We start from the raw sequence: 27,455 nt of genomic DNA, 5'->3' as shown, positions 1-27,455 counted from the left end.
CATTTTCCAGGTCCTGACGCGAGCCATCATCAGCACTATCCAACAAATATTTTCAGTGGAGACCAGAAGACCTTCAATGCTAGACTATCAGACTTACAGACCTGGGACTGCAATTATCTTCACAAGAAAAGGCTGCAAACCGAGAAGCCAGTCTGTTCCTTGGAGGTGGAGGACCAGCAGAAAACCATAAACCACAGGGTGAACATCGACTAGTGAATCAGAGAACCCGGGATTTGAACCCATACTGCCATTGGGTGTATTGCAAACTGGCATGTGATACTGTTCCGGAAGGCAAATATAGGGCCCCTGCAGAACAGGAGCAAAACACACAGACCAAAGCCATTGTCTGCCCCCCTCACCCTCCCCCCAAGCATCATACTAGTAAGACGAAACTGCCAGCCACTACACTGCTGCAAGATTTCATCCCGCTACCTGTCCAGTCAGGCCCTCTACTTCCTCCTCCACGCAAATTCTCAATTACCTTATTCTCCTGGTTCATCAACAACACAAACCCTCCTGCCCACCTCCTACATTCCCCCAGCCGGGTTTGGAGAATGTCCTAATAGGTGGCCCATAGTCCACTCCTTATCCCTCTATCACACCACTGAGAACACAGGACAGTGTGAAAATCACTGGGAGGGATCTGACCATGTATTTGGCAAACAAAACACCAGAAACCACCCAGGAGCATCGAAAGGCCCTTGAAGCTGCTGTGGATTTACGGGATGTTGCAGAAGGAGCAGATTCTACATTTGAAGTAGCCGCAAATGGTAAGTAAGCCCCAGTATTTGGTGATTGATGAATGTGTGGGTTTTCGAGTGTTTGCTTGTAATAGGAGGTCTCTGTTATTTTACCCCTTCTAAAAGAAAATAGTGAAAGATCTGACCTCAACCCTACTGTATATAGCAATGGCCAATGTTTTTGAATACTTTTAATTATATAGTTAGTGGCCTGACTGAATGTGGGCACACATGATTTGTTCAGTTTCTTTTTTATTGTTCTGTATCAGTAGATCTTCTGATGGGTAATACCAGGCTTTTGTCTTTAAGCATTTGAGCAATATGTATGGATAGCCTCTTCCGATACGTTTTCACATAGGGCGTATGCCTAGGAGAAAATCTTGTTTACACTTACAGTTCCTCAGGTTATGAAGTGTTCTTCCAAATAGTAGACTACTTTAGGGGCTAGAGGGGCAATACTTTGACACTTTAAAATTGTGTTTCTGCAGTTTTTCAATATAAATTACTAAAGAAATTGGGTTATTAATTGAAAAGTACCCACTTCAAGTAATAATCACATTGCTTACCCAGGTGAACCACTAAAACCACTAAATATGCCTGACCTCAATCCCCACGTAGCTGAGGCACAGAGCATAGAGGCTTAGAGAAAATGTGTAAAGGAGTTATGCAACAATAAAACAATAATATAGTTGAAAGGCAAAACAATAAAAATCACAAAATTAATTTGAAAAATAGAGTAACATTTAGTAAAGAAAAGGACAACAATCCAAGGTGGGGAACCAGTGATATGAATTAAAAAAAATGTAAGTAGAAATAGCATCAAGAAGCACAAATTGTCTATGTTAGTCAATAGTCATGGTAGTACAGGACCTAGGTGTAATTTGACGCAGACTGCGGTGGAGTGCGGGTCCGATACACCAACCAGGTTCGGCCTGGAGAAAAAAAATCTCCTTCTGACTCAGTCTTTTACGTTCCAATCTATCACAGGAGTACATTCTAAAGCTCCCAGGACATCTAGGGAGGTGTTTAGAGACTCACTAGGTGTCAGGCAGAAAGCAACAGCAGGGTCCAGTCCAGGTCCAGTTACCACTGGTCAGCTGGGCAGTTGCAGGAAAGGCCTCTTTTAAGCTCATATCACTAAAGTTTGAGCAAGAGGTCAGCCTTATGACCCTAGGAGTCCACTACTTTGTCCTGGGTATAGGAGGATTGAGCAAGTCTAGTCCTTCAGATCATAGACAACAGACTCAGTAGGTTTCGGATTTTCCTCAGGTCCAGGAGTGTTCTAAAGTGGGTGCCTGGAAATGCCACATTTATGCTGGACACAAGTTAGTGGGTAGGACTGGCCCCTGGGCACGCCATAGGCAATTGAGTACAGATTCCCGTGGCTAAACCTACCTAGTGTGGGCATTTATAAGAAGGCAAACCTTTTTGCCCACACTAAACTTGGGTTTTGAGGATGGTGGGGGAGGGAGTGTAACTAAGTGAGCCTACGTAGTTTGCAAGTCGCAGCACACCTCAATCCGCAGCGGATTGAGAGGACCCCAATGATGAAGCATGCCACCTAGGGGTAACCTGGAGGGTGAGGGGACTCTAGAAAATATTTTTTCCTTCTTGAAAGAGGGTTTTTCACACATGTTCAGTGGAATCCCTGTTCTTCCTATAGTTAGGTTTCTATTTCCGGTATTCCGGATATCAAGGAACTACATTCTGTAAGGAGGGTGAACCTAACCTTAACCTCTACCTTCCCCCATTTTTTGTTATTGTAAAGGGGTTATTTTGACAAGCCGAATATGCAGTTAAAGGCTGCACATCCAGGCTACAGAGGGTAGGCCTGCTGTCAAGTTTAAACTAGCAAAAAGAACACCTGATGGACAAAATGAAGAACAATGTCATATATTCACCCCAGTACAGAGACCTCGACCTAAATCCCCAGGATGCTTGTTTCCAGTCCAAGGAGGACCTGTCCGGGCTGGACTGGTCCCATGGGGATCAGGCCAAGAAACAGAACTTGACAAACAAAAGTGAATCAGAAAATTGATAAGTGGTAAGATCCAATATCATATAGTTGGATTGCCATCAATGTATCTTAATGATCAATCTTATCATTTGGTCATCCAAATAGGGGGATGGTAAGTCTCTTGATCATAGAGATATGTTACCATCCCAGCAAAGATAGGCTGGATCACGCCCACAGTCACTATTAGCAGAATGTGAGTAACTAGATAGTTGATCACAACAGCAATCAGGTGCAGTGCAAAACCAGAAAAAGTGGAGAATTAAAATAGGATGATGAGGCCAAAAATGAACAACATTTTATTAGAACAGGGACTCATCCCCTAATTAAAAATGGAACAGTGCAAGGGGCAGTTTAAACAAATAACTGCAGAAAAAAGGCCAACATGTTTCAGCCAAACGGGAAACCAATCCCTAGGCTTTGAAATGAAATTGAATTGTATAGAGCGCACATAGCTGCCCGGAGGCGTCCAAGCACTGGGACTAAAACAGAGGTGTAGTTAGATGAAAGTGATGTACCAGAGAGGGTTCTACTTATTGAACAAAAACGTTTTTAATTGCTTGCGAAAAGAAGTGAGTTCTGGATTGGACCTTAAATGCTGGGGGAGAGCATTTCACATCTTGGCCACGGTATAGGAGAAAGAACGGCCTCCCGTTCTAGTTCTCTTTATTTTGGGCACCGTGGCCAGAGTGGCATGAGTTGAGCGCAACTGCCTGACAGGGTGATACGGGGTGATGAGGGATAGGTTTATTGCTGGACCAGTAGCCCAGAATGCCTGATGAGCGAGGCAAAGGGACTTGAAACGGATTCTATCCCTAACGGGGAGCCAGTGTAGGCTTGTTAGCCCAGACTTAACAGACATCCTGCGGGGGATTTGCAATAATGTCCGGGCAGCACAGTGTTGGATTGTCTGTAGTTTGCGCAAGGTAAAATCAGGTGCTCCCAAATACAGGGCGTTTCCGAAGTCCAGACGGGATTGGATCAGGCCCTGAATCACGGTCTGTTTTGCTTGAAAAGGTAGCAGAGGAAGGAACTTTCTAATGATTCTGAGGAGGCCAAAGCAGATGGCAGATAATCTGGTTGCCTGATAGTCAAATGACAAAGACCTATCTAACCAGATACCAAGGCTCTTAATGGTGTCCTTTGGTGCCGGTGGTGGGCCCAGACAGGGTGACCAGATCGAATCGATGGCAGCTGGAGCGAGTCGACCAAGTAACATAAGCTCCGTCTTGTCTCCATTGAGTTTGAGACAAGACTTGGTCATCCAGCTTTTGACCCTTGCCAAACAGCCCGCCAGATCCACTCCGGCTGAGGAGCCACTCTCTTGAGCCAGAGAGACCACCAGCTGAGTATCGTCCGCATAGGTGATGATCTTAATCCCATATGGGCGGACGATCTCAGCCAGCCGTCTCATATAGACGTTAAATAACGTCGGGCTCAAAGAGGAACCTTGAGGGACTCCACAGCCCAGAGGTTTACTGGAGGAGATGGCATTGTGTTCGTAAACCCGGAAGGCTCTGTTGTTCAGATACGATTTGAACCACTCCAGAGCTCTGCCAGATATTCCAATGTCCGCCAGACGCTGCAGAAGAATACCGTGATTAACGGTATCAAATGCCGCGCTCAGATCGAGGAGGATGACTGCCACCGATCCTCCTCGATTTAAGATCTTTCTAGATTCCTACGTCCCATGTTTGGGTCGGAAACCCGTCTGTGAGGGGTTTAGCAATTGATTATTCTCGAGAAAGGATGTCACTAGGCCATTTATATACTTCTCTAAGATTTTACTAGCCCAGGGGAGCAATTAAATCGGGCGGAAATTATTAAAATTCTTAGTGTCCAGGTTGGGTTTTTTAACAAGAGCCCGCACCATGGCCTGTTTCCATGCCAGTGGGACTATACTTGTGGTGATTGAAGTATTGAGTACTTTTAACAGAATGGGGAGAATGGTGTGGGTAACAGTGACCAAGACACGGGGAGGGGCAGGATCGCTGGGTGAGCCCGATTTCACCTGCAACATTAAGGAGGTAAGTATTTCCACGCTCAGTAAGGGGAATTCATCTAGCGAAGATGAACGGTTGCGCTTAACTTCCTGTAAAGGAGGGAGCGGTAGGTCCTCTGAAGTGATCAGGTCTATGGATGGAAAAGAGGAATATAAGAGATCAATTTTGTGGAAGAAAAATTCCGCCAAATCCTCACACCGAAGCTGAGGATCATAATCAGTTAATTGCGGTGGTGGAAGCTTTGTGAGGCTTTTCACAATCTGATAGATCTCTTTGGAGTTGGAACCAGCTTCGGCAATTTTATGTGTATAGTATATAGACTGGGCAGTCCTTATATCATTTTTATAGGCCCTGATAGCCTCTCTATAAATGGATGTGTCCAACTCAGCATACCCCAGACGCCATTTCCTCTCAAGTCTTTTGCATTGACACTTTTTCTCCTGAAGCACATCCGAGTACCAGGGGGCAGAAATCCTAGATCGTTTTAAAACAGTTTTCTTGATAGGAAGAATGGCATTAAGGGAACTCTTTATCCATTTGTTAAATGTATCATTAGCTAGCGACGGATCCTGATCAATTAATGGTGTTGAGGTTTCTAACTCATGTGACCATTGGTCCAACGGGAGTTTTGACCAGTTGCGAGCTTCTCGCACTGCAGATGTTAGGGCGGGAATTTTGCAAGTCTCCCATACTAGGGGAATTAGCGAGTGGTCTGTCCAGGGAAGTGCTATTGGGGAGAGTGCCTTCAGATTAGAGCAGTTGCTGAACACCGGATCTAGCAGGTGTCCTTTAGTATGTGTAGGAGATAAGACAAGCTGGGTCAACTGTAGAGCGGAGAATTCGCCTATTAGCTCTCTTGCGATGTGGTCAGTCATATCGTCAAAATGGATATTTAGATCGCCTAATAAAGTGTAATTGGACGGGGAGGATGCAAGATCTGCAACCTTCGGTGGCAATGATTCATGGAACTGTTTAGCTGGGCCGGGAGGACGATAGATGAGCGCTCCAGTAAAACTTATGTTGGCAGAAAACTCCAGACAGAAGGACATGCTTTCACAATCAGTGAAGGGATTGGGGAGGCAACAACAGGCATAATGATCCCTAAATATGATTGCCAGGCCGCCTCCTTTCTCATTAGGTCGGTCATGTCTTACTATTTGATACCCCTGCCCCAGGGTTTGTACTAACTCCGGTTCCGAATATGGTGTTAACCACGTTTCGGTAAGAAAGAGTGCGTCCGGTTTGAGCTCCTCGAGTAGCAGAGATATTTCTAAGCAGTGCCTCGGTAAGGACCTGCAGTTTAGAAGATACATTTTAAAAGAGTGTTGTTTGTCAGAGAGGGGCATAGGTTTAAGCTGAGCATTACAATGCCCACACTGTGTTGGAATATCTGAGGGATGATAAAGATGTGAACAAGTCACATTCGCTTCTAATCTTATCCCTCTCAAATCCGTAGAGGTATAGCTCCTAACGATCCCTGTAAGAGATGCAGGGGTAATGGCCCCTAGCCCCGGCCGGACGTGGACGGGCGCAGACGGGCTCGCCTTTGGCGAGCCTTCGGCGCGCCGCCCGCGCGCCCGCTGCGCCTCCTAAATGAGGGTACCATTTTATAGTAACGAGGGCGGGAGTGGCCGAGCACTGGTCTGCTCGCCGTGCTCCTCACCCAAGATGGCGGTCGTTGGGCAATACTGCCGATGTGTGATAGTCAGGCACCGCAGGTAAGGGAAGTGTCCCAATATCTGAACAGGGTGTCAAGGGGACAGCCAAAGTCAATTTAAAAAATGATTAAACGCAATTCTTAAAATCAATCGCAAGTACATTTTTTAAAAACGATTAAGTGCAATTCTCAATCGCAACGTTCCACTACTCACAGGTCCCGGCTTCCGCCTCAAGACCACACCAGTTACACACACGTACACACTGTAAGTCGGAGTGCGTGGGATTCTGGGTATTTTATAGTAACGAGGGCGGGAGTGGCCGAGCACTGGTCTGCTCGCCGTGCTCCTCACCCAAGATGGCGGCCGTTGGGCAATACTGCCGATGTGTGATAGTCAGGCACCGCAGGTAAGGGAAGTGTCCCAATATCTGAACAGGGTGTCAAGGGGGATAGCCAAAGTCAATTTAAAAAATGATTAAACGCAATTCTTAAAATCAATCGCAAGTAAATTTTTTAAAAACGATTACGTGCAATTCTCAATCGCAACGTTCCACTACTCACAGGTCCCGGAAGTGTCCCAATATCTGAACAGGGTGTCAAGGGGGATAGCCAAAGTCAATTTAAAAAATGATTAAACGCAATTCTTAAAATCAATCGCAAGTAAATTTTTTAAAAACGATTACGTGCAATTCTCAATCGCAACGTTCCACTACTCACAGGTCCCGGCTTCCGCCTCAAGACCACACCAGTTATACACACATACACACTGTAAGTGGCTTTCTTTAGGGCCTCTGCTCACAAGTTTTGCTACTGCATAAACACAGTGTTAGTACCACCCAGTGAAAACTCAAAGGTGTGACTCAAAGTAACATAAATATAACTTCTATGTAATAAGTTATGAAAAAGCAAAATGCAGGTGGAAATAATTACAACCTGATGTATACTACTCCTCCGCATCAAGGGATGTAGCGGATATCCAAAAAGATTTTCATAAAGGAAAGTAAACATCTATTCAATTCTTTGCCAAGTTCATATCAATTTTTGCTCATTCTGAAACATTAAATTTGCTCACCCAGCTTGACCGGGGACTGGACCTCACCTCACCTGGACCATGCTCAGGAAATTGAGGCCCCGCTCTGAGAAGAAAACATAAAATGGAGACTGTAGAATAGAGGAATAAAAAACCCTGCAATATTGGTCCCCTTATTTCCTCAATCCACTCTGCCCCTTTAATATCCCCTCCTCCTCAAAAAGTGTCAACCAAAGACAGCCCACTGGCCTGAACCCTCAAAATTACAGAAACCAAAAGACGAACACTCACACATCCAAGACTATAGATCATTAATCTGATAGTACCCCTAGTGTTGATTAGGGGAAACTCTCTGGACCTGTTTCCGCCAGAAGGAATGATATAATACAGCCAATATCATCTTAATAGACAATGTTAATAGTGCTTGCTTGAGCACCCTGAATCAGTTCTTAAAGCGCCTTATCTGTGTTCCAAGGCCGCTTGGGCTAGACTCTAACTCAATAATAAGACAGTCCCCCTCCTGGTTACTAAATAGGGAGAACTACCCGGATCTACTGCTGCCCAGAGGAGTGGTATAATATAGTCAATAGCATCTCTGTGAGCAAGATTAGTAGTGCTTAATTCCCCTACAACGGTAGTAAAAATGCCCACGATAACTCTTCTGTTTAGCAAAGTTACTTGGCCTGGAACAAACATGCTTCACACTGGACCGTGCTTAACAGTAGTCCAAAGCATCCTACGATCACAAACTGATCTGTGCCCCAAACCCGCAAGCTCCTACCTGTCCGTCGTTGCCTCTGGTGGATCCCGAGTCTAGGGGGAGGCAACGACGGGATCATGTTCCCCGGTTAAATAGGATGTACAACTGAGCCTGTACAATGGCCACCGTAGACACGCCCCCACCGTTGCGAGCCCGTATGCATAGCGTGCGTCCACTCGGAGTAACTCTCCTGCCCATCAATGCATTTATGTAAAATAATTTTTTGATCTATGAACCCGAGCAGGATCAGAGCAGAGTAAATGACTCCTCTCTATGATCGAAATGCTGAAACAATCGAGGCAAGTGGATCGAACTCTCGCGTTTTCCCGCAGGACTACAAAATGACGTCATGGAGATGACGCTTGTAGTTCCCAACCACGGGCAACAACGCAGTCTCGAGCTAAAGGACTACAAAAACGCGTCATAGGTCTGACGTTTGTAGTTCTTGTTTAAAACTCATTCAAGGTCATTATCTCAGGGCACCCTTCGTTCCCATGTCAACTGATGGTATCCCCTCATAACATAGTACTGTCAATGCCTGGAGGTGTCATTAGTGAATCAGTCTACAGAGGGTGCTAGTCTCCATTGATAGATGCTTATTACAAGACTAGGCCGACTGCTTACATTAGCTCCCGGAATCATGTGTATAGAGAATGTATTCTAAATGTAGCTCTTACAGCAATGTCGTGTATATAAAAAAATTGCAAATAGCAGACAGTATAGAGGGGTAAGCCTATGTCTCAAAGCCGATGTGACAATGCTGGATTGTCCTCATTCTGTCATGTATCTATCTAACAACAAGGCTAAGGACGATGGTCAATTACCATCCAACTCATGGTTACAAGTATGATATATGTAAGGTGTGCATGTTAACATAGAACAGCTATTTGTTGTGAATGCATTATAGGTACTACGCACATAACAGAACCATATTCCAGGCTTGACTAAGGTATATCATTGTTTAGCCCGCATGTATCGCTCCGAAGCTTAAATATCCATTTCTGCTCTCTAATAAACAAATATCTGGGGATATTGCGGAGGTGGGACGGTATAAATGGTTTTTCCAATACTGTCCATTGAATGCATTCCTCCCCATGATTCTTTTCCACAAAATGTTTAGTGAGGCTCGACAGTGTCTTTTTGCAACGTAACAAACTTTTGTGTTCAAGCATGCGAATACGCACTTTCCATGTAGTCATTCCAACATATCTGATGGAACAAGGGCAGGTCAGAAGGTATATAAAATTGTCACTATTACAATTAGTAAAGTGCAACTGTTCCCAAGGGCGATCGGTGCCTATGTCCAATGTCATAGAATGTTTAGTCTGTGGACAAACTGAACAACTCCCGCATGGATGGTGTCCAACCACTGCTGGCAAATTCCAAAGAGCCCCAATCGTTCTTTTAGGTGTATCCTTCGGGCGTGTGTGTACCAGCCGGTCATGTATGTTGCTCGCCCTCTTGAACGCAAACAGCGGTGAAGCAATTTTCTCACTGCTATGGTTTAAGATACACCAATGCCGGCGAATTATCTTCTGAATGTTATTAGTTCTTGTGCTGAAAGTGCTCACAAAGGTCAAACACTCAGTGGAAGATTTTGGTACTGGTGGCTCGAGCAAGGCTTCACGGTTGTTATTCTTGGCCCGCTTCAGTGACCGTTTGATCAATGAGTACGGGTAATGTCTTGCCAAAAGTTGTTGGGACAGACCCCTCGCATGATCCTTAAAGGTCCTTTCAGTGGAGAAATTCGACAGTCTCTGTTTATTGATTTCTACTGTGAATTTAAGATATTGATTCCTAGCATTGAGCCATTTGTGGAACTCCAATATTGATTCATAGTCTCCTCTCCACACCACCAACACGTCGTCAATATAACGTTTCCACCATCAGATAGACGCAAAAAATGGATTGATAGGTGTGAGCACATGTTGTTGTTCAAATGCAAGACGACATTGCCAAGTTGTGGGAGGATGAGACCTTAGAAACCATCACATCCATCCTGGGGAGGTTGATTTGGACACGATATCACCTGTTAATTTCATCATGTCCCTTGCGAAACTGGCCATGAAAGACAACTTCTTCCATTTTGAAGAGACCATATATCTTCAAACATCAGGGACCAGCATGGTGATTTGATAGGCACTCAAGGGATTATGCAATTTGTGGAACTGCAGGATAAGTTTAATATAAGTAGGAACAGCTTTTTTAAATACCTGCAGGTACGCAGCTTCCTGTGTAATATTCGGGGGGGGGGGTGCCAGGATTTAATAATAATTACATACTGGACGCAATAGGGACGGGAGGGGGAGTGTCGATCCGCAGTGTATATGCAAATCTGGTTACTACTAAGCCAGACGATATGGAGAAGCATGGTGGTAAATGGGTGAATAAGTTAGGGATTGAGATGGCTAGATTTCAAGATTCCCTGGAGCTTGGCTGTACGGTGTTGTGCTCAGCCCCGCTGCAATCTCAGCATTACAAAACGCTCTTTTCGCTTTACCATACTCTGGCTAGAATAGCCCAGTGGCGCGGCACTTCAGGGACGACGCGCTTTCGCTGTGCTGCACCATTAGCTGACATTATACATATCTTTTCTACATGTCCGCAATTGTATACGCTAATTAAAGATATTGAGCAATTTTTAACACATCTCATAGGGGTCAACACCGTCCTTACCCCCGAGTTAATGTTGTTAGGTGTAGCAACAGAATATAACAATATCCACGAAGAATTCTTATTTTTAGCTATGGCTGTTTTAAGATTGATGCTTGCCAGGACATAGCTGGATAAGACTCCCCCAGTTATGCAGCATTGGCTTGCTAGTCTTTTGGCTGTTTACAATCTTGAAAAGGGGATATACAAAAGGAAAGGAAAAAGGGGTAGGGCGTTAGGTAAGAAGATCTGGAAACCATTGATGCTGTGGAAAGGGGACATAGTGAAGGAATAGCGGAGTGGTGTTAGGAACGATATACGGGTCGATCCCGCTCAGTCCTATTGGAATAGGTGTATGTACGAAAGGCCTATGGTAACTCATATTTTCTTTTATAATTAGGAAAAATGTAGTTTGAATGGAAAAGTAAATAACATGTGTAATTTTGTTTTTGGATTAAATGTTGTGCTGTGCTATATGTGCAAAAACAAATTTCAATAAAAATATTAAAAAAAAAAAAAAAGACCAGCATGGGCAGCGTTTTTGCGCCGAGTTTGTTGAATCTTTATGTTCATGCATTTGAACAACAACATGGGCTCACACATACCAATCCATTTTTTGCGTCTATCCGATGATGGAAACGTTATATTGATGACGTGTTGGTGGTGTGGAGAGGAGACTATGAATCAATATTGGAGTTCCACAAATGGCTCAATGCTAGGAATCAATATCTTAAATTCACTGTAGAAATCAATAAACAGACACTGTTGTTTCTAGATGTATCTATCTATGCCACTCCTGACGGTCTGCAGAGTGAACTTTATCGGAAACCGATGGCTAGAAATTCTCTACTGCAGTATGAGAGCCAACATCCTATGGCTCTCCGCGACAATTTGCCCTAAGGGCAATTTCTCCGCGTAAGGAGGAATTGCTCCACTGATAGGACCTTTAAGGATCATGCAAGGGGTCTGTCCCAACAACTTTTGGCAAGACATTACCCGTACTCATTGATCTAACGGTCACTGAAGCGGGCAAGGAATTACAACCGTGAAGCCTTGCTCGAGCCACCAGTACCAAAATCTTCCACTGAGCGTTTGACCTTTGTGAACACTTTCAGCACAAGAACTAATAACATCCAGAAGATAATTTGCCGGCATTGGAGTATCTTAAACCATAGCAGTGAGAAAATTGCTTCACCACTGTTTGCGTTCAAGAGGGCGAGCAACACACGTGACCGGCAGGTACACGCACGCCCGAAGGATACACCTAAAAGAACGATTGGGACTCTTTGGAATTTGCCAGCAGTGGTTGGACACCATCCATACGGGAGTTGTTCAGTTTGTCCACAGACTAAACATTCTACGACATTGGACATAGGCACCGATCGCCCTTGGGAACATTTGCACTTTACTAATTGTAATAGTGACAATTTTATATACCTTCTGACCTGCCTTTGTTCCACCAGATATGTTGGAATGACTACACGGAAAGTGCGTATACGCATGCTTGAACACAAAAGTTTGTTCCGTTGCAAAAAGACACTGACGAGCCTCACTAAACATTTTGTGGAAAAGAATCATGGGGAGGAAGACTTTCAATGGACAGTATGGGAAAAACTATTTATACCATCCCACATCAGCAATATCCCCAGATATTTGTTTACTAGAGAGCAGAAATGGATATTTTAGCTTCGGAGCGATACATGCGGGCTAAACGATGATATACCTTGGTCAAGCCTGTAATATGGTTCTGCTATGTGGGTAGTACCTATAATGCATTCACAACAAATAGCTGTTCTATGTTAACATACACACCTTGCATATATCATACTTGTAACCATGAGTTGGATGGTAATTAACCATCGTCCTTAGCCTTGTTGTTAGATAGATACATAACAGAATGAGTACAAACCAGCATTGTCACATCAGCTTTGAGACATAGGCTTACCCCTCTATACTGTCTGCTATTTGCACATTTTTTATATACACAACATTGCTGTCAGAGCTACATTTAGAATACATTCTCTATACACAGGATTCCGGGAGCTAATGTAAGCAGTCGGCCTAGTCTTGTAATAAGCATCTATCAATAGAGACTAGCACCCTCTGTAGACTGATTCACTAATGACACCTCCAGGCATTGACAGTACTATGTTATGAGGGGATACCATCAGTTGACAGGGGCACGAAGGGTGCCCCGAGATAATGACCTTGAATGAGTTTGTAAACAAGAACTACAAACGTCAGACCTATGACGCATTTTTGTAGTCCTTTTGCTCGAGGCTGCATCGTTGCCCGTGGTTGGGAACTACAAGCGTCATCTCCATGACATCATTTTGTAGTCCTGCGGGACAACGCGAGAGTTCGATCCACTTGCCTCGATTGTTTCAGCATTTTGATCATAGAGAGGAGGCATTTACTCTTCTGATCCTGCTCGGGTTTATAGATCAAAAATAATATTGCGTAAATACATGATGGGCAGGAGAGTTACTCCGAGTGGACACGCGCCATGCATACGGGCTCGCAACGGTGGGGGCGTGTCTACGGTGGCCATTGTACAGGCTCAGTTGTACATCCTATTTGAACGCAGAACATGATCCCGTCGTTGCCTCCCCCTAGACTTGGGATCCACCAGAGGCAACAACGGACAGGTAGGAGCTTGCGGGCTTGGGGAACAGTTCAGTTTGTGATCGTAGGATGCTTTGGACTACTGTTAAGCACGGTCCAGTGTGAAGCAGGTTTGTTCCAGTCCAAGTAACTTTGCTAAACAGAAGAGGCATCGTGGGCATTTTTACTAACGTTGTAGGGGAATTAAGCACTACTAATCTTGCTCACAAAGATGCTATTGACTATATTATACCACTCCTCTGGGCAGCAGTAGGTCCGGGTAGTTTTCCCTATTAAGTAACCAGGAGGGGGACTGTCTTATTATTGAGTTAGAGTCTAGCCCAAGTGGCCTTGGAACACAGATAAGGCGCTTTAAGAACTGATTCAGGGTGCTCAAACAAGCACTATTAACATGGTCTACTAAGATGACATTGGCTGTATTATATCATTCCATCTGGCGGAAACAGGTCCAGAGAGTTTTCCCTAATCAACACTAGGGGTACTATCAGAATAATGATCTATAGTCTTGGAAGTGTGAGTGTTCGTCTTTTGGTTTCTGTAATTTTGAGGGTTCAAGCCCGTGGGCTGTCTTTGGTTGACACCTTTTTGAGGAGGAGGTGATATTAAGGGGGGCAGAGTGGATTGAGGAAATCAGGGGACCAATATTGCAGGCTTTTTTATTCCTCTATTCTACAGTCTCCATTTTATGTTTTCTTCTCAGAGCGGGCCTCAATTTCCTGAGCATGGTCCAGGTGAGGTGAGGTCCAGTCTCCGGTCAAGCTGGGTGAGCAAATTTAATGTTTCAGAATAAGCAAAAATTGATATGAACTTGGCAAAGAATTGAATAGATGTTAACTTTCCTTTATGAAAATCTTTTTAGATATCAGCTACATCCCTTGATGCGGAGGAGTAGTATACATCAGGTTGTATTTATTCCCACCTGCATTTTGCTTTTTCATGACTTATTACATGGAAGTTATATTTATGTTATTTTGAGTCACACCTTTGAGTTTTCACTGAGTGGTACTAACACTGTGTTTATGCAGTAGCAAAGTTTGTGAGCAGAGGCCCTAAAGAAATCCTAGGGATTGGTTTCCCGTTTGGCTGAAACATGTTGGCCTTTTTTCTGCAGTTATTTGTTTAAACTGCCCCTTGCACTGTTTCATTTTTAGGGCTCGGACTCCTCCCCACTGTAAGTGGGGGAGGAGTTTCGAGATCCTAATGTTAATGAAGAAAAAAAAGAAGTATCTCCTAGGGCCTTGGCGAGAGGAATTCCACACATTCCTTAGGGTTTTCTGTCATCTGGCCAGTGATTCGTCTTCCTTGTGTTTTCGTTTTAATAGGCTTGAAGTGATAGGGTAAATGTAGTTTTGTTCCGCCATTTTGGGCATATTTCGTTCGTGCTCGCGCAAAGAAGTACATAAATTATAATTAGGAGCTGTCAGGGTGCCTCCGTTAGTGAATCCAGATGGCCGGGCGCGTTCACAATTCTGCAGCGCTCAGCGCGCAGCTTCCTTGTTTTGTTAGGCACGGTGAGATTAAGTGATTTGTCCAGAATCACGGATGTTGAGCGTCGTTGCCGAGACACGAACCCCGTTCTCCAGCTTCGAGGGCGACCGCTCTAGCCGTAAGCCTACATCCTTGCGCTTTCATCCTTTTGGGATCGGAAAATGTATTACCAATTTATTGACACCGCTTTGGAGCAACAGAGCACGGTACAGAGCGCTAAAAAGAATGTGTTGCAATAAAGTTAAACGTACATATATATTTTTAATACAATACATTTTTTACAGGTACGCAACAATGCACTGCAAGGTTCACGCCTCATAAAGATGTTTATGTGTATTTCGAATAAAGCGCCTTTTGTTTTTTTCACCATTTCTTCGGCTTCCCCCGCTCGAAGCGCACTCGGGAATGTGAAAAAGTGTTCCTGAGACTCTGGCACTCGAGCGGGCTCCAAGCCGGAATCACACAGTGTCAAATATGACATCATTTTTTATTGCTCAGTCCTGCGGCACGTGAGCTGTGTGCGCGAGAAACCTCATTCCAGCCCACGGACACACGAAAAGTAGTTGTAAGAGCTGCGGCCATCATTAGCGGACACTTGGACCCTTTCTCTAAGAACAGAAAGTAGCCGTGAGAGGAGCGCCGGCAATTACTTCAGAGGAAGAGTTTGGAGCCGAGAACAAGACTTTCACTAACTCCTTGGATGGCGACAGAAGGGTTTCATACACTAGACACACATATGTCTGGAGGTGTCACAGTCCATACGTGGAGATGGACACTTCGCTGTTCTTCATTCGCAAAGATTAAAAGAAATACGAACTTGGCTGCGACATGAATGGCGGAAACGGTCGGGTGAACACAGTTCGTAAGAGATCCGTCCCGTGAAGTGCACCAAACGCGTTCTGGAGAAACCCTGTCCTGAGCCACTCAACAGCGGCGTGGGGATTCGATTCGTTTAAAAGAATATTTGTCCGACGTTGTGATTTTTCCTTCGGCTTCTGTGCACAGCATATAATACCATCTTAATTCAATGTATTTAGTTGTGACTGTGTAGTTCATTGTTTGTGGACGATAGTGAAGTTGAAATATCTAGAAAAGAGAATTTTGTACATATATAAATATAATAGTGGTGGACTGTATGGAGTATGATCGGACGCCTGAAACTGCAGCTGGTGTGTGAGTGCCGGCTCTTGTGACACTGTGTCTGTCTCCTGTCGGCTCCTCCTCACACGGTGCTGTGGCTCTCGTGACTCTGTGTCTGGCTCCTGCCTGCTCCTCACACAGTGCTGTGGCTCTCCTGACACTGTGTCTGTTTCCTGCCGGCTCCTCACACGGTGCTGTGGCTATCGTGACACGGTGTCTGTCTCCTGCCTGCTCCTCACACGGTGCTGTAGCTCTCGTGACACTGTCTGCCTCCTACTGGCTCCTCACACGGTGCTGTAGCTCTCGTGACACTGTGTCTGTCTCCTGCCTGCTCCTCACACGGTGCTGTGGCTCTCCTGACTCTGTGGTCTGTCTCCTGCCGGTTCCTCACACGGTGCTGTGACTCTGTGTCTGTCTCTCACTGGCTCCTCACACGGTGCAGTGACTCTCGTGATTCTGTGTCTGTTTCCTGCCTGCTCCTCACACGGCGCTGTGGCTCTCCTGACACTGAGTCTGTCTCCTGCCGGCTCCTCACACGGTGCTGTGGCTTTCGTAATTCTGTGACCGTTTCCTGCCTGCTCCTCACACGGCGCTGTGGCTCTCGTGACACTGAGTCTGTCTCCTGCCGGCTCCTCACACGGTCACACGGTGCTATGGCTCTCTGACACTGTTTCCGTCTCCTGCCGGCTCCTCACACGGTGCTATGGCCCGGAATACCAGGAGGACCCCCCCCCCAGGCCGGAGTGGCGGTGCGGCGGTGCAGAGTGGCGGTGCAGAGTGGCGGTGCAGAGTGGCGGTGCAGAGTGGCGGTGCAGAGTGCAGAGTGGCGGTGCAGAGTGGCGGTGCAGAGTGCAGAGTGGGGGTGCAGAGTGGGGGTGCAGAGTGGGGGTGCAGAGTGGGGGTGCAGAGTGGCGGTGCAGAGTGGCGGTGCAGAGTGGGGGTGCAGAGTGGCGGTGCAGAGTGGCGGTGCAGAGTGGCGGTGCAGAGTGGCGGTGCAGAGTGGCGGTGCAGAGTGGCGGTGCAGAGTGCAGAGTGGCGGTGCAGAGTGGCGGTGCAGAGTGGCGGTGCAGAGTGGCGGTGCAGAGTGACAGCAGAGTGACAGCAGAGTGACAGTGAGTGCAGAGTGACAGCAGAGTGACAGCAGAGTGACAGTGAGTGCAGAGTGACAGCAGAGTGACAGTGAGTGCAGATTGACAGCAGAGTGACAGTGAGTGCAGAGTGACAGCAGAGTGACAGTGAGTGCAGAGTGACTGTAGAGTGCAGAGTGACTGTAGAGTGCAGAGTGACTGTAGAGTGCAGAGTGACTGTAGAGTGCAGAGTGACTGTAGAGTGCAGAGTGACTGCAGAGTGCAGAGTGACTGCAGAGTGCAGAGTGACTGCAGAGTGCAGAGTGACTGCAGAGTGCAGAGTGACTGCAGAGTGCAGGGTGACTGCAGAGTGCAGGGTGACTGCAGAGTGCAGAGTGACAGCAGAGTGCAGAGTGACAGCAGAGTGACAGTGAGTGCAGAGTGACAGTGAGTGCAGAGTGACAGTGAGTGCAGAGTGACAGTGAGTGCAGAGTGACAGTGAGTGCAGAGTGACAGTGAGTGCAGAGTGACAGTGAGTGCAGAGTGACTGCGGAGACAGTGTGTCAGGGTGCACATTGTGTGAGTGTGCAGAATGAGTGTGCAGGGTAAACAGTGTGTGACTATGCAGGGTGACATTGGGAGTGTGCGGGTGAGCAGTGTGTGAATGTTACGGGGCAGTGTGTGAGTGTGCAGAAAACACCACACACACATACACCACACACACATAACGCACACACAAACCACACACCTCAGTCTCTCAACACCACACACTTGTCACCACTCAACACAACACACTCACCACCACACTCACTCCCCAGGCTCACCCCCACAGACTCACCACCACACACTCACCAGCACACAGAAGACAACACACACAACAACACACCCCCAGCCGTCAATTAATGCTTTCACCATGCACAAACACCAACAACCATCATCCATCTGTGCACGCTTTTACCAAGCACACACCCACCAGCCGTCAGTGCACCCTTCCACCAGGCACACACACCTCCAGCCGGCAGTGCACTTTTCCACCAAGCAATCGCAGTATGGTACACTTTACTTTTAAACATATTCGTATAAAGCACAGCATGCCACCATTGGTAAAATTACAATTCAACAAACATACTTCCACTACACACCACATGCAGACACTCCATAACACATGGCAAAAAGACATTGGCATTTACAATGCCATTAGCTCAAACTCAAATAAATCCGAGCCCGATTGCATTTCTAATGCTTGTTAATTAGGGGATGAGTCCTTGTTCTAATAAAATGTTGTTCATTTTTGACCTCATCATCCTATTGTAATTCACCACTTTTTCTGGTTTTGCACTGCACCCGATTGCTGTTGTGATCAACTATCTAGTTACTCACATTCTGCTAATAGTGACTGTGGGCGTGATCCAGCCTATCTTTGCTGGGATGGTAACATATCTCTATGATCAAGAGACATAACTTCCCCCTATTTGGACAACCAAATGATAAGATTGATCATTAAGATACATTGATAGCAATCCAACTATATGATATTGGATCTTATCACTTATCACTATTCTGATTCACTTTTGTTTGTCAAGTTCTGTGTCTTGGGCTGTTCTGTGACTTTGGCACTATTTGACCTCTAAGCAATTAAGGTTAGCCTGCCATAATATTGGCCTTCAGACCCCCGGTTCTTTTTGTGGTTCATATTGTAGTATGTAGGGATGTAAATCTGGGCAGGTCTTTAAATTTCCCCTATGACCCTCTCTCTCTCGGTGTTATTGTGGCCCATGGGGAACAGGGTCAAGGCTGATTTGCATATGACTGGGTCTGAACTGGAAAGACATTGGGAGCAAAAAAAATATGGATTTAGGCCCAGATCTCTGCACTGGGGTGAATGTTTGACATTGTGCAGCATTCTGTCCATAAAATGTTCTTTTTGCATTTGTCAATCCAAGTGAGACAGGCATGCCCAGACTTGGGTTCCATGCTCTCCAAGCCACTGGAGTCAAGCTAGCCTGGTCTATGAGGGGTGATGCCCTGAAACCGGTCCCAGGATGCTTGTTTCCAGTCCAGGGAGGACCTGGCCTGGCAGTTCGGGCGGGACTGTTCCTACTGGGTGCAGGGGGTCAGGACTGATTTGCATATGGCTGGGTCTGAACTGGAAAGGCATAGGGAGCAAATACATGATGGACTTAGGCCAAGATCACTGTGCTGGGGTGAGTGTTTGACATTGTGCAGCATTCTGTCCATCAACTGTTCTTTTTGCAGTCATGTTTACACCGTCACAGTAGTGGATGGTGCAATGGGTGCTACAGTCCCCTGGTAACATTTAATTTACAGACTCTGGGTACACTTTAAAACAATATACTAGGGCCGTGTATGCCAATTAGAAGTATCCAAATTGTAGCATGTTAAAACTAGGAGCACAAGCACTTTACCTCTGGTTAAAGGAGTACAGTGCACAGAGTTCTAAAGCCAGCAAAAATATAGGGAGGCAGATTTCATACAAATGAGTTCCTCATTTGCCAGCTACTGCTTTAAAAGTGAGATCTAGAAATGGTAAAGAAATGTTGCTATGGTTGCTGATAAGTCTGTGTGTACATGTTTAAGACAGCTTACAAAGGTCTGTAAGGTTTTGATTCCCCATGCCAAATCAAGATGAAGTCATTGGAATTTCTTCAGAGGCAGAATGTGTTTTCAGTACACATTATTATCAGTAAGAATTACCTGTATAATATGAGAATGTTTGGTGCGAAACCTGCCCCCATTGAAAAGCCTTTCCTCTGAAGATAGAAGTTTCTTCAAACTGAAAGTAGTTTTTTGTCAATTCAGCCATAACAGTGATATTAGGAAGTCGGTGGGAACCTGCACAAGAGCAGGTCTGGTATTAAGCCATTTCTCCATTAGTTATTTTCCTTCTTCCTGCGCACTTTCTTCCCTTTCGTTTGGTAATACTCTTCAGCTATATTTCCTCCATGTACATTAACTCATTTCTGAATCAAAGTTTATAGCCACTATATACACGCCTTGTAATTTCACCCTTGAACGTTTGTATCATTAACATACAGCATAGTTCATTAACTAAAAAATATCTCCTGTGTTCCAAATTAATTCCATTAATACACAGAGGTTATATCATTGAAATTATTTAAAATGGTATGCTCACATTAAACAGAAGCCTACAGGGCAGATCCTGTTGTATTTATGGTTGTAGACTAATGGTATGGCAGTTGTAGGTAAGGTGAGCTCCAACACCACTAAAGACACGGGGACCATGCTGCAGAGCAGAATGCACGACAAAAGCAAAGTAAAAGGACCAGGCAACCTTCGAAGGCCAGATCCATGAGCAAAGGGAAGAATAATTTTACTTTGCAAAGCCGTAGAGGTCCCCAATTATTTGCCAAGTAACTATTTGTATGTAAGCAGCAGAAAAGGGTCATTATTTCACAAAACAGGAAAGAATAAACAGCATAATACATGTAAACGTACGAATAGAATAACCATTACGTACAATACAAGTTGCAAAACAACACAAAGGCCTGTCAACTTTGACAACACAGACACGCAAGCAGTATGTGAACAGTTCTAAACAGATATGACGTAAAAGAAAGGTGCAATGCAAACTTTGATTTTAATAGTATTTATATTGAGCTTACTAACTCGGACAAGGCGTTGAAGTGCTTTTCGGCGAGTATCACACTATTCCAGAACCCTGAGAGGATTGGTGGTGGATTAGTATAGGGCGATATGAAATTAATTTGACCGGTGGACAGGCGAGTTTGTTATTTGGATCGATAAAGGATAGTGGAGTGATAGAGGAGGGAAATGTTTGCATTTATATAGCACTTGCTACCCCTGATGAGGTGTTGAAGCTTTTTTTTTCACCGAGTCGCACACTACTCCAGACGCCAAAAAGGATTAGTGGTGAATTAGGATAAGGAGATATGTAATTAATTTGAGCGATGGACATGCGAGTTTGTTATTTGAATTGAAAAAGGATAGTGGAGGGATAAAGAGGGAAGAGTTTGAGTCGAGCTAAACTATGTGAATAATTGAGTTATACTTGTATGCACAGCTGCAGAAATGTGACTGGTTTACGGACATAACAAAGGGCAGGGTACAGTCATTTTGCAGGCTAGAAGAGAGCTTAAGTCTAGACGTCAACACACAAGACCACAGACCACAATTGGGATTAGAAGCATGCATCACACGAGAAACATTTATCCAGGTGGAGAATACCTAGACAAACATATAAAAGAAGAATTATAAAAGAGAATTCTGGTTTAACATATACAAGAAATAGAAAGGCAAATGGTGCTAGATTGGAGATGAACAAAGCAAAAAGAAAAGTAGCTACAATCTAGGTCCATAAAACAGATAGTTCAGCAACCTAGACATCGATTACTTAAGTTATGAGAGACCAAGATGATACAAGGCTAGATGGACAATGATGTGCATTTATCAACATGAGAAGGTAAATCAGTGCTGGGCTCGGATTCACAGCTTCACTGGGCCCACTAAGTCAGACTACCACTTCTCCATCCTTTCCTACACAGTAGCCGGTGAGCTCCACTCACTGCCACGCTACTGGCGCTGCATTCTTTTTGCTGTACACTTGTCAATGAAACCAACAATAACATGAGAAAAATGAAAAATGCCCGAAATAGTGGTCTCCGCATAATAAGAAATATTCATAGAATGCGACTATGGATGAAAAAAGGACACAGCATTCACTTTTATAAAAAAAAATGAAAGTTCAAGATACAGTGACAATGGGGTCGGCGTCCACGTGAAGAGGTAAAATATTATGGGTGATGGTGGGATAGCAAACTAGCTGGTGTTCTTGGCACACCGACTTGTTTGTGACCACCTCTTCATTTTGGGAGCACGACATTTACTAATCGGCTTCAATACAAAAAGCCTATTCAAGGGGAGTTCCAGAAACTCCGGCCTCATTAACAGTTATGACGCAATACAATAGTACACAAGTGAACCCCTGCGAAGAACTGAGAATGAAGGGATGGAGACCTGCGAGGGACAGAAGACTCCCGTCACCGCATTCGCATTCCCTGAATGCCAACATTTTTGTTTTAACAACAATCCAGTCCAGCGTCAGGGGGCTTGAAAAACGGTTGCATTCAATGATTGGCACAAGGGTCTGATAAGATGTCAATCACTGAATGCAGGCAGTTTTTCGGGGCAGCCCCTGTCGCTGTACGGGGGTGCAGACGGTGGTCCTTTGTGATTGGCTGCTCAGCCACGGCCAAAACACAGAGTGTATTCTCGCTGATGCATTCAACTGCAATCAGTAGGGAAGGAGGACGCCCTTTTCACTACTGATCCCCCAAATCACAAGCGAAGGGAGTTACGCAAGTCAGAAAGTCAGTTCTTAATTACTATTTGTCCTTTTTTATTGACACTTGCCATTTTTGCGGTTGCAAATTCTATGGTTTTGCAAATCCCAGGCTTAATGACCGAAAAAGGGCTCAGTATATCGGGCCCTCTATTTTAATTAGGTAAAGTTTTTTTGCAATAAAACGGTATTACATGTGTGATGAAATACGCAAAATACACACATGAAGCTCAAGTGCCTTTGTGTTGTTTCCCTAGGCGCGCTTGGTCTCCGAAGTGGGTAAGAGCAGTGCTTTAAATGGGCCGGTACTATCCAGTACCAGCACTTCTGAAGAGAAATGTAATACTTTTAATTGGAGAGTACCGGTACTTCTCAGAAACAAGCAGGTACTCTGGTACAGAGTACCTGCACTTCTATTTTTCCATTTCAAGCACTGGGTAAGAGAACTGCCAAAGTGGTTAAGCGGGCACTTTGTGCTCACCGAGGTACAGAACACTAACTGCGAAACACTAAAGTCCTTGAGATAGAAAGCACACTAAAGGGATAGATTGGGTATTCTCATCGGTCTGCATTAAGACACGGTCCTGCAAGGAAATAGGATTTCACATGAACAAGTTAAGAGTCCCCAACAGAGAGAGTTGTCATACCAACCTGTGCAGCTCTTCGGTTTTATCTTCAGTTGGTCCCTTTGTTAATAAACAAAGGCGAAGTATAGCAGCCATATAACGAAACTGATGGGCATCGTTCTAGGAATTCAGAAAAAAAAGCAACGTTAAAGTTTGAAGACTTCAAAGCACACGCAGAGTTCAAAACTGCTGATTTTATATTTACAAACTAAAAAGGAATATCTTCCACCTCTGACTTTCTGTTCTTGGTCTGTCTTTCTGATACAGTGCATCAGTTCACCTCTCATGAGGAAGGCGAGACTGTTGTTGTTTTTTTTATAAAGTATTTACCGTCTATATTGCTTTAATTTCTACCACACAATTCTTACACTTATTTTCTGAATCTCATTTATTCAAGTTTGGTCAAACAAACCGTATACCATCAACAAGGTTTCAAGCATCAACGGAAAGAAGTCAGCAGATGAGCACTATAAGATTGTCTCACTGGTAGTACGTAAGCAAATGCTGCTGTGGATAATAGGCTAAAGGGGACTGAGATAGCATTGTATCCTATCATAATCAGTAAACATTAAACCCATAAGGGGAAAAACAACAAAAGTAAACATGAGCATCCCCCGCCACCCCAACCCCAACTACGACCCACGACCCAGCAGTATCCGCAAAAGGGAATGGGGGACTTGGGGCCAAAAGTCAATATTTGTGCCGGCGCTTGGGCAGTACGCCAATTATCCAATGTATCAAAACCGGATTGAGTAAGGCCACGATGGGGAGGGAGTGTGTGTAAGTGGTACGATAAAGGGAGTCTCTCTTGCAGCTCTGATATGATGGTGCAGCAATAGGTTTGGCATCAGCATGTGCATAATTAGGGTGGCATCATCCTTAACATGCTTCATGAAGGCATCATGCAAGGTGTCCCGATAGCCTGCTATTGTTCTCCCCTGGAGACCTAATATTTCTTCCCTGAGAAGATCGGTACACTCCACTCAGGTCCATCTTATGGCCTCATCTTTCCAGTGGGCTAAAAGGGGAAGGGGGTACCAATGCATGGAGATGGCTTGCTTAGCCAACAGCGAGAGGTCTAATCTTACCTTCTGGTGGATACTCTGTCTAACCAGATACATATTCCTCACTTAAGAATATTCTTGGGGCACCTGACTTTATTCCTAGATTTTCAAGCAACAGATCCTGCACGTCGCCAGTAGTCTCTCTGAGACTGTGGTGACCCCAGCGCCTCGGAAATGACAAAGCAGAGGCGTATATAGGCATCATCCAGGACACTGATGTCAGTGTGGGCATTGTTCTTTTGCCTTGCCTTCAAACATGGATCGGCTGAAAACAATTGCAGGAGACAGTTTTCCGAATCCCAACTTGGGCCCTTTTTAGGTCTCGCCTATGCAGCGCATGCTGAGACCTTTAGCAGTCGTGCAGCTCTTTTTCAACGCACATACTCGTGCTTGTGGCGGCATACAGCTTGCGGGAGTGCGCAGCGGCACACCACAAGCACAGAGTATGTGCTTTGAAAAACAGCAGACTGCTCTCCCTAGCGTCCGAGCACCACTCGCGGGTGCACCCCTCCGCCTCTTTCCCGCTGCAGCCTGCACAGCTTTTTTTATTTAATCTTTCAGCGCGAGGCGCGCACCCTTCTCTCTGAGCTTCTGTTTCACCCCTGTCAATCTCGTCCTCTTTCACTTTCCCCTTCTATTTCTTTCGTCTCTGCTTATGTCTTCTTCGGTCTCTTTCTCTCAGTCTTTCCTCTTATCTTCCTTTTCTCTGCCCACTTTCCAACCTCTCTCTTTTTCTTTCTCTCTCTCTCTCAAGCTCTCTTTGCTTCCACTTACTCTTTTCCTCTCATGCTTGCTCTACTGCAGTCAGTCACGTCAGGTGCTCCTGTGACTGCTCGGTCACCTGGTAGTTTGTAGGTGGCCTCTGTCATTTCTAAAAAATACAGCTAATGGGCTTAGACGCTCCTATTTTTTTCTCAACTGCTGCTGTGGATGGACGAGGTCTCTACTGTGGCCTCGGCGGATAGTGGCGGCTTGCAGATGCTTTATGTATTATTTTTAGTCAATGTGCTTAAGTGAGAGCCTATTCCAACCCCTTCATCCTTGTGAATGCCACATGCAAATCTATCCTAAAATGGTTCCTTTAGGCAAAGCACGGCCTTGAATGTTAATGTAACCATTGTTGTGAGAAATTTAGAGAGTCATGCTACTTCTTCATGCTTCCAATTCTACAACAAGCAGAGGACGCTGCATAAGTTCTGGATGAATAGAAGTGCGGACCCCCGTTAGAATCCTTGGCATGCTTCCATTCTGCAATCCTGACCTTTGCCACTTGTCATTGGTGTCACTGCACCCCGGGTGCTGAGTGGGTACACCCCACTCTCTCATCTGTTTAAAGGGTAAGCTCATTGCATGAATCCAAAGCTTGCACTAACGTCTCCCCTCCATCATAAGACAGATGCTTGATTTACTAAAAAGAGTCATATGGGATTCAAAAGAATTTTATTTGTACTTGATCTAGTCAATGGAGAATATTTTGAGTTTAGAAACGAATTCGAATATCTTCAGATAACTCACTCCATTTACACTCTTATCCAAGTTATTGATGTCATCTCTTGACCTAGAATCATTTTCTTAACTGAAACTATTCTTCCACCAAAAGGATCTAAGAAGCCCACGGAAAGAAATAAAATAGCCTGTTCAAAACATATAATCAAGATTATTACTCCTATCACTGTGTTCCCTGTATCTCCAATGCCCAACACCCAGCCCTAAATGAAAAATACCACATCCTTCTTGCCCCAGTCCTTATGCCACCGATGCCTCCCTCCCTTTAAAAAGGCACTTAGTTATTTCATTACAGAAAGTAAATAGTAAACTTAAACTCACTGTAGGAGAGCACATCAGCACAAGAGAGTCGTGGTTTGAAAATACAGCTCTGTCTTTTACTGTCAGCATGTCTTGTGGTTACTTCTTAGCCTTGTGGCTGTGCCTTTGATACTGCATGGAAACAATGGCAACGTCTTGCTGTCATTTGTATGGGGCCAGTCTCCCATGCAAATGAAACAAGCATTGGCATAGCCAATAGAGACGTCTTTGGGACCTTATAAGTATTTAGTTATGCAGCACAATATCCTTACTGCAACAACATTAACTGTTGCATGGTTGAACACTTATAAGGTCCCAAAGGCGAGATCTATTGGCTATGCCAATGCTTGTTAGAATATGCAGGTGTCCACTACAAATAATGGTGAGGTAGGAGGGCAGTGAGGAATCTGGGGTGAGACAGAGGATCTACGAGATAGAATGGTACCAAAAGGTAAGTAACTTTTTTTTCTGATGGATACTTATAACTGCAGATTTCTCACCTGAAGAAGTAGTATCTCCCAAAAGGTGGAGGATCTGAGGAATGGACTGAAACCAAACACTCTTGTAGGATCAAGTAGGCAACCATTTCCTATATATGGACCTGGCTTTCACAGTAGTAACGCCTGAGGGTAATATTCCTTGCCACCCAAGTTGCAAACTGGAATATCTCTAATACAGAAACCCCCTCGGAAATGCTGCCACGGCCGTTTGAGCTCTGGTGGAATGAGACCGTAGGTCTTTGGGGGTTCCTTCTAGTTTGGGGTGCAAGACATTTTTATACACAGGACGATCATCTTCACAGCGATCACTACTGTACCATCTTTCTGTTTTTAGCACTGGCAATCCCCACGAAGAGCTTATCATCACAATACTCCTTTTTGTGTTCACTCTAAATCTTAAGGCTCGCTTGAGGTCAAGCCAATTAAGTCTCTCCTCCTCTTTCGAGGTAAACAGAGGGCGAGGGAGAGAGAGAACAAGTATTTGCAATGCAATAGGTCTCGCATTTACCCGAGTTTGAGCTATTAGCATTGCAAATGACAATGCCTTTTTTGTTGTTTTTGTTTATAAAACATAAATAAAAGGCATTGTCATTTACAATGCCAATAGCTTGAACTTGTCTAAATTCTAGACCTATTGCATTGCAAATGCTTCTTTACCTGTTGAGGTGGTTCCTATATTACCAGTAACTTTATTACGAGTATTAATCCGCGAGACGCACGCGGGGGTTAGGTACCGCAATCCTGCGCGCTCCTCGTCACCTCAGCCCTGCTAGAGCGGAGGGGAGACAGGTCTTCCTGGTGCCTGGCAGCAGGGACTGCTATCTACGCAGCAGATCTTGTCTCTAGGGGTCCAGCTGACAACTTTCACATCTCCTTTTCACGTGATTTCATCCCTAAAGAGTCGCTCAAGCCCTCCCCAGGAGACTCCCTCCACTACACTTC

The 27,455-nt window shown here is 44.9% G+C and overlaps 1 protein-coding gene across 1 annotated transcript in view; it reads right to left on the bottom strand.

Annotated features, from left to right (window-relative positions):
- The window catches only part of RIC8B (RIC8 guanine nucleotide exchange factor B), a 508,522-nt gene that overhangs the window by 314,884 nt on the left and 166,183 nt on the right, over positions 1-27,455 (bottom strand). The window contains exon 4 of the mRNA XM_078673927.1: positions 23,169-23,263. Within this exon, the coding sequence (XP_078530053.1) occupies positions 23,169-23,263 (95 nt within the window). The remainder of the gene's footprint in view (positions 1-23,168; positions 23,264-27,455) is intronic.

Source organism: Lissotriton helveticus, chromosome 1_1 (genome assembly GCF_964261635.1).
Source record: "Lissotriton helveticus chromosome 1_1, aLisHel1.1, whole genome shotgun sequence".
In the NCBI taxonomy this organism is placed as follows: Eukaryota; Metazoa; Chordata; class Amphibia; order Caudata; family Salamandridae; genus Lissotriton; species Lissotriton helveticus.
This window is presented reverse-complemented; position numbering and strand designations above follow the sequence as displayed.